At 40.1% G+C, this 20333-nt stretch overlaps 1 protein-coding gene across 2 annotated transcripts; it reads left to right on the top strand.

The window, feature by feature from the left end:
* The first annotated feature begins 703 nt into the window (after nt 1-703).
* On the top strand, nt 704-19413 carry ANKRD46 (ankyrin repeat domain 46). Of its 2 annotated transcripts, XM_016198496.2 has the most exons (6): nt 2788-2826; nt 3801-3949; nt 11531-11629; nt 13641-13971; nt 15102-15260; nt 17442-19413. In XM_016198496.2, the coding sequence occupies exons 4-6, from the start codon at nt 13661-13663 to the stop codon at nt 17656-17658; spliced, it is 687 nt and encodes a 228-aa protein (XP_016053982.1). In that variant the 5' UTR covers nt 2788-2826; nt 3801-3949; nt 11531-11629; nt 13641-13660; the 3' UTR covers nt 17659-19413. The 2 variants fall into 2 exon arrangements, with proteins under 2 accessions (XP_087681435.1, XP_016053982.1); XM_087825309.1 differs by lacking the exons at nt 2788-2826; nt 3801-3949 and adding an exon at nt 704-789.
* Nucleotides 19414-20333: the final 920 nt, after the last annotated feature.

Below are 20333 nucleotides of genomic sequence, written 5' to 3'. Positions count from 1 at the left end.
AATGCACAGAATTCAAGGGAGGGGTGGGCACTGTGCGGAGGGAAGTCTTCTCGGCTGTACATTTGCGACATGGATGTTGAATATGCAAACTCTAAAAATCATAATAAGGCTAAGAGATTTGGGACACTGTAATATACAACTGATTTCCACGAAATTGGCATGAAAACAAATGTTTTCGGTAAATGAACTCCCACCGCCCACATTTTTAGTTTTGGTTGGACACATGGATGTTGCATTTCGTCTGGGAATCCTAAAAAGTGGGATGTAACTACTCAAACCGTTTTTGAAAAACTAAAAACTCAGGGTCGTATTTTAGAGCTGGAGCACCCGGCCACTAATGTAGCTAATTACTAATGTATCTATTTGGGTTGTGGAGGAGACCTGCCCAGCGGCCACTGGTGGCTGCCTAGCTCTGCATCAAACGGCCCTCGCGTCCGAAGCCTTCGCTTAGCCGAGGGGTGGGGTGGATATTCAGGAAAGCTCGGGAGAACTGCCAACTACTCCCGGGCTCAGATGGGGCAACGCTCCAGGCCGTCTTCCCCTCCTCCGTGCCCGCAGTTTGGTACTTCGCCGGACTCGGGGAGGCGGACCCTGGGTTTGTGACCCAGGGGGGCCGAGCCGCCGTGCGGGCCTCCCGCCTCCAGGGGTCGCGCGGCCGCCGCAGCGGGAGGCCGCTCTGCCCGGACGGGGCTCCGCTGGTCTCTGTGGCCGCCTCTCCGCTCCGCCCGTCGCCGCCTTCGCCGCCGGGAGGCCTGCGGCAGCTGTCACCTCCGCTCGGCCGATTCGAAGGTACGTGGGAGGGGGCCCCGCGGACAGCCGCAGGGTGGAAACCGCTGCCACCTCCCGCCCCGGCCCCGAAGCCCCGGAGCGACGCGGCCCGGGGCCTGGCCGAGGGGCCCGAGGGGCGAGGCCGCCCGGGCGCCCCGCCCCTGCGCGGCGGCCGAGGGAGCGGGACGCGGCCCCGCGGGCCCCGGGGCGCGGGCGGCCGTGCTGCTCGCTAGGCCCCACGGGCTGCGGGGCCGTGGGGGCTTGTGCGCGTCTGCGGGCGAGGGCCGAGGTTGTCCGCGGCGGGGGCCGGCCTGCGTCTGCCGGCCGGCGGGGCGCGCGCGCGGCACCGGGGGCCCGAGGCCCGAGCCGCAGCCCCGGGCGGCCTCTGGGCGTCAGGCCCGGGCCACACGTGGGCTTCGGCCGCGTTAGGCGGGCGGTGCGTGGTCGGCTCTGAGGAGCCCGCGGCGTCGGCCTGAGCGGGAGCTGCGGAGGTGGAAGGGAATTGCGCAGAACGGCCCCGGCCCGCTTGTCCTTCCGCCGCCCGCAGCGCCGAGAGGCGCGCCGTTCGCTCCCCAGATGGCGCCGCGCAGCGCTCAGCCTCGGGACACGGCGACGTGTGTTCTGTACAGCGGCCCACGTGTTCAGAATGGGAACGGGTCGAGGTAGGAAATAGACCATTGAACGGTAACACTCCTCGTTCCTTAAAAACTGACGGTGGTGCCGAGGAGCTGCCACATCAGCGGGGCAGGAATTGGAGTGCAGGCGCAGCACCCCCCGTGCTTGCTCTGTGCCGGCTCTGTGCCCAGTGCCTTCCAGTACCTGGTAACTTCAGTTCTTGGAGCGATCCTGGGAAGTACCATTTCCATTTTACAGGTAAGGAAACCGAGGCACAGAGAGTCTACATGAATTTGTTCAAGGTTAGGTAGCTAGCAAAGCGGGGGGGGGGGGGGGGGGGGGCTGGACTTCGACCCTCCTCTCCCTCACTCCAGTGCCCCCTGCTTTTGTGACCTATCCAAACATGTTCTATAAGACTTTTGTTGTTAATTTGATTTGTAGCTTGAACTGACTTCTCTCAGGCTTAATTTTCTCGGCCACATGGAAGAGCCCTGTACAAACTCCTTTTTAGTTTAAAAGGAGTGCAATGAGAAAAATGTTTACTCATTAAGGATTAGAGTGACGATGGGTTTAACTTGGGCCGGAGCACTCACCCTCCGATATAAAACACCACTTTTAGTGAGTTCACTTTGCCTTTGCAGTATTTTGACAGTAATGCTGAAATGAGGTTTTTGGGATACCAGTAAGTGAATATTTTAGAGGACGTGGGAAAAGGCATTGGGGAGAGGCTGAGGAAAAGAGGAATGAAGCGATTTTTGGCATGTTATTTGAAGCAAACTGAGGTTGTTACTGTGGAAGATAAAATTTTCAGTTCCTATCAGTGTCAGAGGAGAAGTCCTATTTCCCATTGTGGAAAGAGGTTGTATATTATGGTGTCTCAAATCTCTTAGCCTTATTACGATTTAAGGGTTTGCATATTCAACATCCATATAGCAAATGTCTGTTGAGTGCTTTTCTCTGCCAGGTGTTGTTCTGTGTTCTGGGGGTGCAAAAGTAAACAACACAAAACAAAATCTTGTCCCCGTGCAGCTAACATTCCACTGGAGGGAGGTGGGGGTGAAGACAGAAAACAATTATTTTTATTTATTTATCTATCTATCTATTTATTTATTTATTTATTAAATATATCTTTATTGATTTCAGAGAGAGGAAAGGAGGGGGAGAGAGAGAGATAGAAACATCAGTGATGAGAGAGTCATTGATCTAGCCCGCAACCTGGGCATGTGTCCCAACCAGGAATCGAACCCCAATCGCCTGGATCCTAGGTCGATGCTCAACAGCTGAGCCACACCTGGCCGGGCAACTCCTCACCTGAGGATATGTGTTCATTGATATATATTTTTTTTTTTTAGAGAGCAGGGAGAGAGAGAAACATCCATATGAGAAACATTGATCAGTTGTGTCCCATATGCACCCAGACCTGGGATGGAACCCGAAACCTAGGTATGTGCCCTGACTGGGGACTGAACCCGCAACCTTTTGATTTCCGGACAGTGCTCCAACTAACTGAGCCACCCGGTCAGGTCACAAAAAACAATTTTTAAAAATTAATATATCCAGTCAGATGGTAAGAGTTGCTAAGAAGACAAATAAAGCAGTGAATGGGGTTAGGGAGCACCAGGGAAGGAGCAAATGCAGTTTTGAAATAAGGAACATTGTCATGGAGAAGACTCTTGAGCAAAACCTGGAGTGCAGGACAGCCGTGCAGCTCTCTTGGGGAAGAGCACACTGGGCAAGTGCAAAAGTCCAGAAACCGCTGATCTTAGTGGAGGACGAGCAATGAGGCCAGCGAGTTTGAGCAGAGTAAGGGATGGAGGGTGGCTTCAGAGACCTAACTGGTCCTGGTGAAGACTGTCTTTTTCTCTCACTGGGGAAGAAGGTGGGTGAAAGGTTTTGAGCAGAGGAATTAGGGGATTCGACTTAAAGTTTTTAAATGTTCACTCATGCTTTAGAATCAACTGCAAGGATAGAAGCAGGAAGACCGGTTAGGAGGTTTCAGTAATCCAAGTGGGGGCTTAGACCTGGTGGTAGCAATAGAGTAGGAAGAAGCCGTCATCAGCCTTCAAGATTTGCTGATGGATTGGATGTGGAGTGTGCCAGTAGAGTGAAGCACAGCTCCAAGGCCTTTGGCCTGAGCTGCTGGGAGAATGGAGCTGCTGTTTATTGGGGAAGGCTTGAGGGTGGAGGCAGATGGGGATGTGGGTGGAGCGAGAAATAAGAATTTAGTTTTAGACGTGTCAGGTTTGAGATCCCTGTTCACATGGGGTCATTGTGAGGCTGGTGTTCAAGGGACAGGTCCCAACTCTCAATAGAAATTTGGGATTCATTAGCAAATAGATAGTATTTAAACCATGAGATTGTATGAAATCTTGTCTAAAGAAATGAAGAGTCACCTTTGGTGCTTCCCATTTTTATAGGTTGGAGAGATTAAGAAGCACATAGGAGACGGAGGAGGAGAAGCCTTTAAGGTGGGAGCGTGGAGTGCTGGAATCAAGTGAACAGAGAGCGACAAGTAGAGAAGGAAATCAGTTGTGTCTCCTCCTACTGATCTGACAAATCTAGTAAGGTGCGGACTGAATACAAAATAATCTACAAGGTGTATAGTATATTTACACCATCCTGATTGTGGATACAGACTCTTTTCTTGGTCTTTGTCATATATTTTTTCTATAACAGATACAGCCATTGATTGCATTGTAAGGATTTAAAGTGATTAAATAAAATATTTTGAAGTTTAGGGTTTTATCTATTGATTTTTTAATATCCCTTTTTTATCTGGAAGATGAAAAGTCCTTCAGTCTGTAGATGGAAATCTTTTTATCAGCTGAGGAAATTGTTTAGTTGGTACCTTTTGTTTTCTTCTTTTTTCCCTCTAGGAATTTTTCATGGTTTGTCTCTGCTCTCTGCTTCTCATAATCATCTCCCACATTCTTTTTAACTTGTATCTTTGGATAGCTTCTGAAGTTAGGCCTCTCTATCACCGATCTGATTTTCAGAGATGTTTGTTCTGTTCCTTACTGCTTACAATTTGGATGATTTAAAATTCTTTTTATGTTTTTATTTAACATAGTCTATTTTTAGTAATACGATTTTTCCCCTCAGTCTGAGTTCTTAATTTTTTGTATATTCCCAAGAGTAGTTTTTTTTCTGGATTTAAAACAATTTTTATTGTAAATAATTTTTCATGGTGTGTTTTTTTCTCTGTGTAGAGCTAATGAACCTCTTCTCTTGTCTGGTGCAGAATTTTTTCATTGACTTCATGTTGACTTTCTTTTGTTATTCATCTCTCTTTTTTTTTTACTATATCTTTATTGATGTCAGAGAGAGGAAGGGAGAGAGAGAAAGAAACATCAATGATGAGAGAGTCATTGATCAGCTGCCTCCTGCACGCCCCCTCCTGGGGATCAAGCCCAAAACCCAGGCATGTGCCCAGACTGGGAATCAAACCTCCATCTCCTGGATCATAGGTCAATGCTCAACCGCTGAGCCACGCCGCCTGGGCTGTTATTCATCTTTTAAAAATGAAAGAACTTTTGAGATTGTCACTAAACAATTGACCCTTGAAAAACGGGTTTGAACTGTGTAGGTCTACTTATATGCAGATTTCGCATTTGGAAAACAGTATTTTCATATTCCCAACTAGGGTTTCCCAACAGCAATACTGTTTTCCATCTGTGTTTGGTTGAAACAGCCGATGTGAAAGGCTGACTATAGTTAAGTGTTTGGGGAGTCAAAAGTTATACATGAGTTTTTGACTTCGTGGCACCCCTAACCTGCGTTGTTCAGGGGTCAACTGTATACTATTGAATTTGTTATACTAAATTTGCTCAGTACCTTTCTACTAAAGACTTTTTCTAGATTTCATACAAGGAAAATAATTAAAGAGTTGTATTTTGTGTAGGCATTCAGTAAAGGACTCTGTTGTGGTGGTTTTAAAAGATTTACCTATTTAAAATAATTTTCATTATTAGAACTTAAGTTTTCGGTTATACCTTTGTAATAAAGTTCTTGTTTTCCAAACCAGTAAACAAACATAAGAATGATCAACTTAACTTAAATTTTATATAAAAATAAAGTCAGTGACAAAGGAATAGCTAATTTCCAAATTCAATAGATGCTTGTTCCTTTTTCTTTTTTCCAGCTTTATTGAGGTATTATTAACAGATAAAAATTGTATATATAGGGTGTCCTCAAAAAAATGTATACACACACTTTGAATAATTATAAAGGCAGTGTTTATTAAAATACATTTCATTTTCAAAATTGAGCTATCAGCTGTTAAAGTGTGTATACATTTAGATTCTATAACACGAGTTTTTAAAAACATGTATAACATGATAGATTGTGAAATGATTACCACAATCAAGTTAATTAACACACCTTTTACCTTTGTGTGGGGGTGGGGTGGGTGAGAATCTTTATCTACTCAGAAAATTTTAAATATGCAATAGAGTATTATTAATTACAATATTGTGCTGTACATTAGATCCTCAGAGTTTATTCATTTTATAATTGAAAGTTTATATACTTTGACCAACATCTGCCCATTTCTCTTACCCCTCAGTCCCTGGCAACCACCATTCTACTTTCTGGTTCTGTGAGTTAGGCTTTTTAGACTCCACATATAAGCGGGGTCATGCAGTATTTGCCTTTCTGTGTTTGGCTTATTTCACTTAGCATAATATCCTCCAGGTTCATCCATGTTGCAAATGACAGGATTTTCTTTTTTTTATGGTTGAATATTATTTCATTGTGTGTGTGTGTATATATATTCTTTATTATTTATAATATTATTTATTAAACAACACTTAGGTTGTTTCCATATCTTGACTAGTATTGTGAATAATACTGCAACGAACATGCAGAAATCTCTGAGGAAGTAATATATACTTTAGTTGCACTTGAAGCCCAGGTAGACCACAAGGTGGCACCATTAGGCCATACAAATAAATGTGTTGCTGTATTGAGTAAAAACTTATTTTCTTAAAAAAAAATCAAATAACTTTTTACAAAAGTACTATATGTGCATGAAAGACTTTAGATTGACCTCCCAGTGCTGAATTTAATGTCTTTATTGTATAATTGCAAGTTATAAACTGGAAATTTCCAGTGGGAGGAAGTCCCTTGCTAAGAATTTTAAACATGGTAAAATTACACAGTAAAGATTTTGGAAAATACTGAAAGATATTAGAGTAAAATAAAATATCCAAGATGACCAGTATTCCCTTTGTGAACAATTTTGATTTGTTTTAAGCCAGTGTCTTTCTAAAACTTGAATTGTAACTAAATTTTAATAATGCAAACAAATAATAAAGTAATATAAGTATTGCAGAAAATACATATCAGAAATCCTTTTTTGGTGCTTTCTGATTTCCTGATGGAGAAAGACAATTTTAGGCAAGTGTTTTCTTGCTAATTCAATGAGTAAGAAATACTTGAGAATAATGAGTCCAGGAATTTAGTAACTTCCTGTAAAGTAGAAAACGTTTCCAAATATTTTATTACTGTTTTCTCATACTTTCAAAAATTTACTTCCGCCCGGCCGGGTGTGGCTCAGCGGTTAAGCGTCGACCTAGGATCCAGGCGATCGGGGTTCGATTCCCGGTCAGGGCACATGCCCGGGTTGTTGGCTGCAGCCGATCAATGACTCTCTCATCATTGATGTTTCTCTCTCTCTCTCCCTCTCCTTTCCTCTCTCTGAAATCAATAAAGATATATTTAAAAAAAAAAAAAATTTACTTCCTGTGAGATGATTACAGAGAGTTAATTCAGAATATATGAGCTGAACTGATGTTTTCTGTAAAGTAAGAAACAATTCCAGATATTTATTGTTTTTCCACAATTTAAAAAGAAGTTTATTTTCAATAAAATAATTATAAGGAGTTAATTCAGAGTTTGTGGACCAGAACTAATGTTTCCCTTTATGTAATCTTTGATGGGAAGGTTTGCTAAGCTGATTTATTATATAAAAAAGAATCTTATAAAAACAAACTTAGTGACTTAATTTTTTTACACATAAAATGAGGATAATAATAGTTTTTACCTTACAGAGTTTTTATGAAGATTAAACCAGTGATTACAGGAAAAACACTTAAATAGTGCCTGAAGTATTATAAGAAGACTAAAGAAATACATTATTAATGTTTTCGAAAGGATTAAAATTGTTAAAATTCTTACTTGATCAGAGCTAGATTTCTCATAGATAGGGTTTGTCCTTGCCAGTATCTGTGGATCTGCACAGTGCTCAGGTTTTAAGAGCAGTAATTTTAAAGTGCGAGCAGTTAGGATTTAATGACTTCATTGGAAGTTCTTGTTTTATGGTTCTTTGAGGTTATTTTATATTTTAAAGTAACCGTATCCTTTTAAAAGAATAAGAATTAACCAAGTGAGGTATAGAGAATCCAGATTTTGGGGTACCATTTACTGTAGTATATCATTTTCAGTTTTAGTACTTTTCTTTGACATTAGAAAATGTAGGTAATAGGTGTGATAACGTCTCTCTCCAGATATGCCATATTTCCTTGCCTTTTGCTGAAATGTCTGGTGTTCTGATCTCTGATTAAAGTTGCTATGTTGGCATAACGTAGTCAGTCCATTTGAACCAGGAATGTAGTACTTAGTCTTGCCTTTCCCAGTGACCTTTCAAAATGAAAAATAAATCAATACATTATATATAGTTGGTGATATTGGATATAGAAGACCAATTTAAAGTTATAGTATAATAAATATATGTTAAAATAGAACATGTGTTCTCCATTAGTTCTTAACCATCAAGATTACTATCTTTAAGTTGTGCAGATTGACCTAAGATTAGCATAAAAGAAAAATATAAAGAAAAAGAATATTAACAAGAACTTGCCATTAAATCAGTGACTCACAAGCTTCCACCAAAATCTCCTAATTGTTTTGTTATTTGGATTGAGACAAGCATTATTTAGTGTTAGGAGTTCTTGTAACAGTTCTGGGTGACTGCCTTGTCCCAAAGGATGAGTGACTCCATTCTCATGAAGATTCTTAGGCAGTGCCACAGAGCATGGGGTTAGGAGTTTTAAATGCTGGGCTGAGCCAGCCTCCTAAGACCTGACCACCACAGTGCCTGCTTTTAACAATCCCAGCGAGTCAGCCTTTGAAACAGTCAGTGGAAACTGTCCCTTAGGAACCAGGCCATAGTGAACAAGCAGAAGGCTTTCTGGGGCGTGCTGATTCCTACTATTCCTACTATTGACTGTTCTTGTGGTTTTTCTTCTGCTAGGAACCAGTTTTCTTCCCTGGACATCTTTACTGACCAGTAGAGGTCACCCATTGTTAAAAGCTGCTGTGTTACCAGTGGATCAATGTTCTATGCAAGCTGTGTTCAGTACAGTAGATCACTGGTCTCCATGAGCTGTGTCCAGTCTTGGGAGGGTAGTAATTGTTATTTTGGGGGTGCTTAAATCGTACAATTAGTAAGTAGCTGAAGTGGGTTTCAAACCCAGGTCCTTCAGCTCTAGATACATTCTGAGTGGAGTAGCCATACTCTCTTAACAGTCTCTGACTGTAGAACAACTACCTCTATAGAGTACTGTACACTTAAAAGTAGCCCTTCTCAGAAGAGTCAGACTATCACATCTCTTACCCTTCTGCATTCCCCACCTCTAAAAGCAGCCTTCGGTATACTTAGCTTTCACATCCATTTCCAGGGGAATAGAATCCCCTCTGTGAATCTTCAAAGATACTAGTTCGCTGTTCACACTCTCACATTAGTGACTCTAACTCTACTTGTGGATTGGTTCTTATTACTCACTTCCTTTGGTAAATACCAGGGCATCCACCTGAGCCCTTCCAAATGCTTGGTCCTGTGAGCTCTTCCATAAATAACCTCTCTAACTCCGGGTTCCCCGAGGCATCCAGACAGATAATTTCAAAGAAGACCTTACAATCTTCTTCTTTTTTTTTTTATTGGGGAAGGTGGGCACCTTCATACTCAACAATCTTTGTCAAAATCTTTAGGCCTCTGTAAACCCAGCAATTGCACTTATGGTTATTTGACCCAGAGAAATGGAAGACTTATTTTCACATAAAAATATGTACCTGGATGCTTGAAAGCTTTAGCCTAACAACCAAAAACTGGAGACAACCACCTGCCCTTCAGTAGGTGAACAGTTAAACAAACTGTAGTACATCTTCACTGTGGAATACTACTCAGCAATAAAAAAGAAACAAACTATTGATGCAAACAAACTGCATAAATCTCAAGAGAATTATGTTGAGTGAAAAAATAAAAAGCATCACCCAAAGTTACATACTGAATGGTTCCATTGATGTAATATTTTTGAAATGACAGTATTATAAAAGTGGAACACGGCGTAGTGGTTTCCAGGGGATAAAGTGCGGTGGAGGTAGGAGGGAAATATGAGAGACCTTTGTGGTGATAGAAATGTTCCATATCTTGACTATATCAGTGTGAATAGATCAGTGGTTGTGACATTGTTGTGACATAGTTTTGCAAGATGTCACTGTTGGGGGAAACTGGGTAAAAAGTACACAGGACCTCTATTACAACTGCATGCGAATCTATAATTATCTCAGAATAAAAGGCTTAATTTGAAAAATCTGTAGACCTCTTCATCTCTTAGACAAAAGTTAGTATGTATCCTGATTTTTACTCACTTCCATAACTTCTTGAAGAAGCTATGAATAGATTTCTAGTGATTAAGATCTAATTGGGGTCTTAGACATTTTCTTGGCAGGTGTCTAGGAATTAGATCTAATGCATTTGTATAATATTGTTTGAAATCACATAAATCTGCAATTTGATCAAGTTTATTTTCTTATGGGGCCTTGTATACTAAAAGAAAATGGCAGAAGTAATGTCTTTCTGTGGATTTAAGGCAACATTAAGATTATTGGAGGCGCGGGAAGTAAACTTGATAATCTATAATTCTGTCTCCAAATGAGAAGCAAAACTTGTCCTTTTCATAATGTGAACCCTACTATCTTCAGAGTAACTGCCCTGCACCATTTTAGCATTGAAAATTAAAGCCAGATTATATATTAGAGAGAGGTGTTAGTCATGGAGACTTAGCTCCAGGGGTCAGGACAAGAAAGGAGACTACTTAGGTTTCAGGTGAATCAGAAAATCAATTAAGTGGCTCTGTGATATGAAGCTTGACTAAGTTGGTATTATGCAGTTAACTAGGAAACAGTTGAGGAGGGCAGATGTTTGGTGTGTTTTCAGTCGTCATGTTATTTGCTGACACTATTGTGGGACTTGTCTTCACATACAGTTTGTCAGTCCTAGTCTTCACTTCCAACCCCGCACTGATTGCCCTTATGATACAGCTGACTTACATACTGTAAGTGGAGCTTCATAAAGTACCATTAATTATTTCTCTGCATATGTTTATTTAAAGGGATTTGCTAACAGTGAACATGAATGACCAGTGAAAGGTTGACCTGAATTTCAGCCAGAGCTATAAATTTGGGGTTTAGAGTTTATACCCCACCACTTAGCATGGTACCAGCACTTTTCAGGCACACAGTACATGTTTGTTTAACAAATTAATATTGATTTTTTTATGGTCCATACTGCCTGTCCATGACTCCCTCTGCCACGGTCCGTCAAGAGAAGAATGCGGTGGGACAGGCGGTACTCTGGAAATACCTCTCAGTGCACAGAGGGGGACGCCTCCCTGGGTCCTAGTGAAAGTGTGCAGGTGGATCAGCACCACAGTGCAGGAGGCGCAGGGTCAGCCATGTGGAAAAGACTGCAGATAGATTTGAGCCAGTTTTTCTTTCACACTGAAAAGAAAAGAGGGGGGATAATCTTAGGGGGAGACCTAGCCACCATGCACATGAAAAATACGCATTCTGAATTCCAGTGACTTAAGCGAATTTTCAGAGCCCAGTTTTTTCTCTGCTGCTGACACATAATTTGATTGTTTTTCTATCTTTCTGATTGTTCTTTGTGGGCAACAGAGGCACTCTTTATTATGCCCTTTTTTCTCCCTTTTCAATACTTTATTACTCGTCAGTTACTTTACTAGCCTTACCCATAGATTTTCTGGGGAATATCCACAGGTCGCAGTAGCTTGTCTGTGTTAAATAGAACAGCAAGTCCTTTTTCACACCATACCTTTGTTATAACTGAATTTTCTATTTACTGTAGAACCTTGCCGGTACATTTCTGGATATCCTGTTGAACCATCTTAAGAACTCAGAGAACTGCCAGGTGACCACTGAAAAAAGATCTAATCTTAAGGCTTACGTGAGTATTTTCTATTGTGGCCTGCTTTGAGACAGATTCAGTTCTGTGATCAAAATGAAAAGCTTATCTAACATTGAGCTTGTTAAATTTGGGGGTGAGGTTAGCAGTTTCTCAAAGGCACAAGGGAACTCACAAAATACACCACTCTTACTCTTTCTTAAAAAATAGACAAGAAAGGCTTTTTTTTTTTTTTTTTTTACCTCAGCCAACACTCAAAAGAATCCCAGTCTGTAAACCACAAGAATTCTTACTGTGTTTGAATCAAAAACACCAAGTAAATTGTTTTTCAGAATCTATTCATACACAATTTAACCAAAGCACATTACATCTTGAAAAGCACTTATGTTGTATTTTATTTTTTTTAGAAGTTTGTGATAGCTATGTCTTTTTTAATGATCCAATTCAATGAATGCTGTAGAGGAAAATAAGGAGTTTACCCTCAAAAGAAAATTCTTGACAATTTTACTGAGTAATTTCTTCTCAGTGGGTTAATTTCTTTAAAAAGCATCATATAATGTCATAATCTGAAGTTTATTTTATCTTGATCTCTATAATTCTTAATCATAAGCAGGTTTTCCCTTTATTTAGAATTCTCCTTAACAGCTCCTTCTCACTCTTTATATCTAACAGGTCATTAAGTTGTACTAATTTTATCTTATATATTCCTCTCCAGTATGCCCCCTTCTGTCTGCCACTGCCTTAGACCAAGCTCTCATCATTTGGATTTCTACAATGATTTACTGGGAGAGTGACACAGAGAGATACACATACACACTGTCTCTCCCTCTTCCTCCCTCTTTCTCTCTCTCTCTCTCTCTCTCTCTCACTCACTCACTCACTCACTCACTCACTCACTCTCTCACTGAGAGACCACTGGGGCAGGGAAGTGTCAGTGAAAGATGTGGACAAACTGGCGAAGCTCCCCTACTTGGGTGGATGAAATATTAGCGAGGACACAGTTGGGATTGCTGCCTTTGTCCCACCTCTCTATTCCTGGACAGGCCTGGTTTTCCTCATCTCTCAATCTTCAGATAATGGGAGTTGGGTAAAGTCAGATATTTATTTATTTATTAAAGATTTTTTACTGATTTTAGAGAGGAAGGAGAGAGAGAGAAATATTAATGTGAGAGCATAACATTGATTGGCTGCCTGCTGTATGCCCCCTATGGGGAATCGAGCCCAAAATCTGGGCATGTGCCCTGACCAGGAGTCAAACCAGCAGCCTTTTGGCACACAGGGTAACGCCTAGCCAACTGAGCCCCGGGCCAGGGCTGAAGCCAGATGTTTAGATAACCATAGAACAGAGGAGAAAATGATCAGTACTGGAAAAAAGATGGACAATCTGAATTGATTCGTGATATTTCCAATTTTTAAATTGAGTTTATTGCTTTTCTTAGCTTTTCTCTTTCTATTAAAATTTGAAGTTTGTACTATGAACACAATAGTTAGCAGGACCTTACTGAGTGTTGATTTTGCTGTTTTTTTAATGCTGGTTTAGTTAACTTTTGAGCACGAGTTCTGTTTACCATGTAGAATATCTCAAACACAATGAGAAGCAAGTATGTGAAGGAATTACTTTGCTTTAAGTGAGGGTGTCAGCAGTAGTGTGTGTGTGTGTGTGTGTGTGTGTGTGTGTGTGTGTGTGTAGGTGTGTAGGTAGGTAGTTCTTTGAAGTCTAAGCATCGTGTAGTTACATTTTCTGTCAGTGCAATGAAGTTAAGCAGTTACATCTTGCTTAACTTTAAAAATATCTTACTCTTTTTACATGATGAAAATCAAAATAGAGCAGTATAGTAATTTAATTGCAATTTTGACCCAGCAGATATGAAGGAAATAAGACATTTTAATGGAAAATAAAATATAATTGATAACTTTCTTGCTGTTTCTGCTTGGTGAGGTAATTTCCTAGAGGCAGGAGGCCAAGAAGGGTAACAAAAAGGGCTTTTCTAAATGACTTCCTTGTCTTGATTTAGTTTGGCTTCACCGAGTCTCACCTCATATTTCATTACAGGCACCCACCACATCAGAACAATGTCCTACGTTTTTGTAAATGATTCTTCTCAGACTAATGTGCCCTTGCTGCAAGCCTGTATTGATGGAGACTTTAACTATTCCAAGCGGCTTTTGGAAAGTGGCTTTGACCCAAATATTCGTGACAGCAGGGGCAGAACAGGCCTTCACCTTGCAGCAGCTCGCGGGAATGTAGACATCTGCCAGTTGCTGCACAAATTTGGTGCTGATCTTCTGGCCACAGATTATCAAGGGAACACAGCTCTTCATCTCTGTGGTCATGTGGATACTATTCAATTCTTAGTTTCCAATGGACTCAAAATTGATATTTGGTAAGTTCTCTGTGGTTTTTGAAGTCTGGTCATTTCTTCCCATTAGTCTCCAACCAGAGGGCTAGTCTTGGAGTCTGTTGACTCTGTTTCCTCATTGATCAACTGTAGTGACATGTTCAGAAGGGCATTGAGAACAATGGAACCTTGTTAGGAGAGTGAAGGAACAAGGGGCTGACTTCTGGATTTATGCTGAAGCAGTATAAGTTCTTCTGTGAAAATAGTGGCTGGTTCTGCTATTAATTGTGTGTTGTAATACAAGGGGAAAAGAAGAACTAAAATTTGTTAAATCTGTTACAGGCTGGGCACTGTGTTTACTTACGTTAGCTCAAAATGAATAACTTGCAGTAGGTGTTACCTTCGTTTTACAGATAAAATAGTTGTGACAAGAAAGGTTAAATGACTTAACAAAGGTCACATAGCTAGAATTTGAACCTAGTTCCCCCGGATTCCAAAGCTTGTTTGCTTTCCATCACACAATATTCTATGCTCACTTCATAATCTCTGTGGGGCTCAGGGTCCTTTTTATACTGAACATTTTGAAGAAGTGGTTCCCTTTATTTGTTTTAGAGATACTTGCTCGCTTAAGTGGGAAAGATGTCAGGCCACCTTTAAAGCTGAGCTTGACCTTTAAACTGCAGTTACATGTTGCTCTAATGTATTGGTGCTTTAATGTCCCTAAATCTGAGTAAGACAATAAGTGGTTCTACTATAAAGGTGGCATGTAGTGGGAATTCACTGTAGGATTCAGTGTAAATTGGGCTCTGTCCTGTTTGGTTGCATTTGTGATTTTTTTTAAGTTATTAGACTTCTAAAAATAAACATTCCATAAGATGTAAATGTCAAATGAAAATGAATCCAGAATTAGACTTTGCATTTAAGTTCTGGGAAGATGCCCTCATTTTCTGTTTCATTCTTACTCACTCACTCTTGGGCCTGTACATTCCTTTTCCTTTTTCCCTAGAAGGGAAAGAAGATGGTTAACTCAGAATTCAGGTTTCAGCTTGGCCAGTGGTTCTGCTCTGGGTTTCATTTTGACTGAATTGGGCCTATATGTTCTTCACTGTCTACACAAGTAGGTACTAACAGTGGAGCGCAGCTACTATGATGACCTCTTTATGACCTTTTTTTAGCAATCATCAAGGTGCTACACCCTTAGTTCTGGCAAAGCGCAGGGGAGTGAATAAAGATGTCATCCGATTGCTGGAATCTTTGGAAGAACAGGAGGTGAAAGGATTTAACAGAGGAACCCACTCAAAACTGGAGACCATGCAGACAGCTGAGAGTGAAAGGTACTTAAGATATAATTTTTTAATGGGCAAGTCACTTTAAGTCCTTGGATCTTTTATGAAAACTTTTTGAGTTTTATATTTATTTGCTTTCAAGTGCAGAGCTTGGATACTTTCTTTGAACTTTATATAGGTCCCTATGGCTCCAGATTACAATTGAGAAGCTGTTCACAGAAAGTACTGTGTGCCCACATGCACATAATGTTCTGTGCAAGGAAACCCGTGCATCGGCAGCACAGGGGAGAAGAGGTGCTTGAGAACTGATTATGAGGGAAGGAAGCAGAAGTTTGAGAATTTTATTTTATTTTTATTATTTTTTTAAATATATCTTTATTGAGTTCAGAGAGAGGAAAGGAGAGGGAGAGAGAGGGATAGAAACATCAACAACAAGAGAGTCAGTGATCAGCTGCAGCCCGCAACCCGGGCATATGCCCTGACCGGGAATTAAACCCTGATCACCTGGATCCTAGGCAGACGCTCAACCGCTGAGCCACACTTGGCTGGGCAGGAGTTTGAGAATTTTAGTATAGGTCACAAAAGGAATGGAATGTCAGAAACGCAGAGAGAAAGATAAGTAAGGGTAGGAACTTGGACAGTATTAGAAAACACTAAGAAGGTAGTTTCAAGGATAGGGAAGTGGACTGCTGAGGAAAAATAAAACAGTAGGAGAGAAAGTAAGACAAAACTTAACACGTACACAATTCAGTAATGTGAAAGTGACTTTTACTTGAGTTGGAACAAATGAAATTTGGGCTCCTGTGAATAATTGAAGCTAAGATACAGTGACTGACTGGGTCTTAAATCGCTCATCATTTCTCATCTAGAAGCAGTTCAGAACTCAGTTCAGGGAGCTCTGAAAAGGCAACAAATCATTTTTCTCCTAGTCTTACTGGCTCAGCAGATAAAGTCAGTAGGCCAGACTTGGTTGTGCTAGCATGTAGTTTCATTGACTGCATGGAGTTTAAGCCTTCCAGATTATACTAGGTAAAAGGGACCACGAATTTATAGTCTCCTCCCAAAATTTTCAGTGGAATATATTTCAGGGGCCCTCATCAGCTGTTGACCCAGTAGCTGATTGGTCAGGTTTGGATTTAGGATCATATAGATCACCTAGACCATCAGGCTCATTATTTGAGTCTAAATGAAATCCTCTCTATTTTTCATAGTTCACCCTGCAATTCCTTTGTACCCATGATTGCTTTCCTCCCTCTTCATGTGCTGGCTGGTATATTCATTGGGGACCATTAATTCCAGTCTGAAGCTTAGGACTGTTTTGTTTAGATACTTCAAATATTCATTACTTTCCAAATAAATTAAAGAGTTTTACTTCTAGAACAGGGCATGCTTCTCATGAGTTATCACTGAAAGCTGGTAAGTAGGTAAAATAAGCAGGAAGTCAAGATGCATTTGCAGCCCTTTCCTCTCACCTGTGTACTTTGGATGACTCAGAATGCCATAAGCAATTTAATAACGTTATCTATTATTTGTTACAGACTATGTTCTTCCAAAATAACTTGACATTTATTTTTATCTTTCTAAAAAATAGTAGTAAATTACTTTAAGCTTTTTTACCATGAGAAATTTCTAAGGATATGTTTTTGGTTTTGCTAGGTAAATTTTTGAGGCCTTGCTTGGTATATTTTGTTAATAGCTAGTTTTCTTGGTACCTTTTTATTACAATTGAGAAGCTATTTTTAACTCAGTGTGAAATAGTCCCCTTTTAACTTTAAGGTTCACATACTGGATTAAATGATTTTTTAGATTTGCCCATTTTTGCTTATTTTCATTAGCACAAATTCTCAAATTAAGAATCTTCATTTTAAATTCTTCTAAATTTAAAATTACCAAATGTGTTTTGGTTTAGTATCTGATGGAGACAACTCATTTGACCTACTTTAAGACTGCTGCTTGGGACTTTTTTGTTAGAAAAGGACTTTTAACTTTGACTTTGCTAGATACAAAACCAAGAAGCATAATCATGGTTTAGCAATTTACAGTTTAAGGTAGTTGTCCAGATACATACATCGGTACATAAGTGTGTGAGATATATATGTGCATATATCAGTTTTCTTTCTTTATGTGTTATAAAGTTGCTCTTTTCCAAATAACATAGTTTATGTTGTTTTTGAAATGGGTGAAATGTGTTGTCGCATGCCCATTTATTTTTTTGGGGGTCTTCCACAGCGCCATGGAAAGCCATTCTCTCCTCAATCCCAACCTACAGCAAGGCGAAGGAGTTCTCTCCAGCTTCCGAACCACATGGCAGGAGTTTGTAGAGGATCTGGGCTTCTGGAGAGTTTTGCTCTTAATCTTTGTCATTGCTTTGCTGTCTCTTGGCATTGCCTACTATGTGAGTGGGGTGCTACCCTTTGTGGAAAACCAGCCTGAACTGGTGCATTAAAGGAGCTCATGGAAGATGGGGCACGTGCCCGTTTCCTGGCTTCCAGTGTTTCGCAGTTTCTCAAAATTGTTCTCTTAGTGTAAGGCAGTGAGAGCTGTACATGTTTTTCTTTTTGCATTTTTGCATATTGTAATCCTTTTAGAATGACGTGTTCATTTGAACTAACTACATACTGTAGTCAAGTATACTGCATCCTAAAGCTACCTCTGACTCAACCTGACTTCTTAGGAACGCACAGCCTTGTTTAATAAAATGTGGAAATGACGAAAGAAAGAAAGATAAGGGAAGTTCTTGCCGTAGAAACCTAATCCTAATGCAGGACCATCTGAAGTGAAGTGTTCAGAAAGAAGAGGGTTTCCTTGTATGAGTAGTTTTGGTTGGTGGTTTTTGTTTATTTTTGCAAGAGCCCTTTTTCTCTATTTACAGTCTGGAAACAGAGGAAACAATGAAATATTCAGCTTAAAACTTGAAGGGCTTTTTTCAAACCCTTCCTGGTAAGTCAGTATTATTGGAATCTGATTTTTTTTAATACTTTCAAATCTAGTCCCAAACAAAATAGAACTTTTGAAAGTGAGCTATATTTTCTTCAAAAGTGATTGATTTGATCTTATATTTATTTGTTTTTAGGATAATTTTGTTCTTTTGTAAACTGCTTTGCTTGTTGTTAATAGCTGTGAAATGTGAACTTGAGGAGTTCATTTTGTTCACTTTTCAATTTTCCCTAGTGTTTATTTCAAAGGTGGTCTAGTCATCAGTAATATAGTCAGAAAACTTTTTCTATTCAATAGTTAGGGGAAAATAATGCTGATGTTTAATGGTCACTAATTTTGTAGTGCTATTACTATAGTGAAAATTTCAGTGCTGTAAGCTTGCCATGTTGTTACAGTTGTGTCATAGTGTGTAATTATTTCATTGTATGCACACTCCTGTTTAGAAGCCCTATAGAATTGTCATGACAATTTCATCCATGTCAATAATTCTCTGATGGCAAGAATGGATGAAGTATTTCTGAGTTAACAGCGCTGAACACGATTGTGCTGGGTGTTATAAATGCTTTATGAATTGTAATATTATGTAAATTGGAATCTGGCTCCCAGACTGTATTGCAGCATTCAGCAGTATGTTTGAGGGCCTCTTTTGTTAATGATTCTATTATGTATAAATCACATTCTTGGGTTATTAAAAAAGAATATGAAGACTTGATAATTATTCATTGAGTATAGTCAGAAAACTAATGAAAGAACTAATGGTTTTACTTTTTACAACAAAGACATCTAAGCTACTGCTAATTGAATTGTTGCTAGAATTAGAACTTACCGTTTAGAATAGAAGTGGTATCCCTGTGGTTGTTTGCTGCTGGTTCTCCCTCTCGTATTTGCATGTCCAGGATTGAGGAGGCTTTATCCCCTCTAAAGAGCTGCTTTAAAGTTCCTGGTTCACCTGGCTGCTGCAGTACCGGCTCGAAGTCTTGCTTTTTGATTAGATACAAGCAAAACATCTTACTCAGTGTAAATACCGTAAAAACAGTGTATTTTAGAATGGAGAACACTAGAAGTCAATGTATATTCATAATGAATGCTGTGGAATTAGCTTTACATTTGTATGTAAATCTAAACAGATATGCAGAATTGGTTAAATATATATGTATATATGTTGCCTTTTTTATGTTTCCTTTAAGTTCTGATTTCTTTGTATGCTATTCTCTGCATTCAGAATTCAGTAACACTACCAATAAATGTATTTATAATCTCGTAATCACAGTCCATTTGCGTAGTGTATCATAGTTTTTCTTTTAATTTAAGGTTTTTTCCAAAAAATGGGTTGCAATTGGCTGTTTAAAAAACAAAGAGTTTTTTTTCAAACCTGGTTAAATAGGTATGTCCAGTTTATATAGGTTTGCTTTAGAATTGCTCTGAAACGAATTTGGGTGAATTGCTTGTAGATTTATTTATTTATTTATTTATTTATTTATTTATTTATTTATTAAATATATCTTTATTGATTTCAGAGAGAGGAAAGGAGAGGGGGAGAGAGAAATAGAAACATCAATGATGAGAGAGTCATTGATCGAGCCCGCAACCCGGGCCTGTGCCCTGACCGGGAATCAAACCCTGATCGCCTGGATCCTAGGTCGACGCTCAACCGCTGAGCCACGCCCGGCTGGGCAAATTGCTTGTAGATTTAAAAGTGATAATAACTGCGATGATTAATCACCTCCCAATGATATAAGTCACTTTACATGCCTCATTTTGTTTCATCCTTATGCTCCGCCCTATCCCCACTGTGTTTCCCGTTTTTATAAGATGAGGGAACTGACACAGGAGGGGTAAGTAGCTTGTCCAAGGTCAAAGCTAGGACACATAGTGGAACAGGTTTTCCAGATTTTTTTTTAGTACATTTTACTGATTTCAGAGAGAGGAAGGGAGAGGGAGAGAAACATCAATGTGCAATTGGTTGCCTCCTACACGCCCCCCGACTGGGGCCGGGGACAAGCCTACAACTGAGGTCCATGCCCTTTGGCCGGAATCGAACATGGGACCCTTCAGTCCGAAGGCCGACGCTCTAACCACTGAGCCAAACTGGCTAGGGCTCTGTGTGCTTTAATAGTTAACCAAGGCACTGACCTGTTCCTTAAGCTGACACTGTGGTAAACCCTGATCTCTTCTTGTTGATGA

The sequence above is a fragment of the Miniopterus natalensis genome, chromosome 16, assembly GCF_054644295.1.
Source record: "Miniopterus natalensis isolate mMinNat1 chromosome 16, mMinNat1.hap1, whole genome shotgun sequence".
Classification (NCBI taxonomy): domain Eukaryota; kingdom Metazoa; phylum Chordata; class Mammalia; order Chiroptera; family Miniopteridae; genus Miniopterus; species Miniopterus natalensis.
The sequence above is the reverse complement of the archived record's forward strand: the minus strand, read 5'-3'. Positions and strand labels throughout refer to the sequence as shown.

Excerpts from the sequence above, each read along its gene's own strand:
- ANKRD46 (XM_087825309.1), top strand. The coding sequence starts at position 13,661 with ATGTCCTACGTTTTTGTAAATGATTCTTCTCAGACTAATGTGCCCTTG. Across the intron at positions 13,972-15,101 it reads GGACTCAAAATTGATATTTG|CAATCATCAAGGTGCTACAC; the intron begins GTAAGTTCTCTG and ends ACCTTTTTTTAG. Across the intron at positions 15,261-17,441 it reads CAGACAGCTGAGAGTGAAAG|CGCCATGGAAAGCCATTCTC; the intron begins GTACTTAAGATA and ends GGTCTTCCACAG.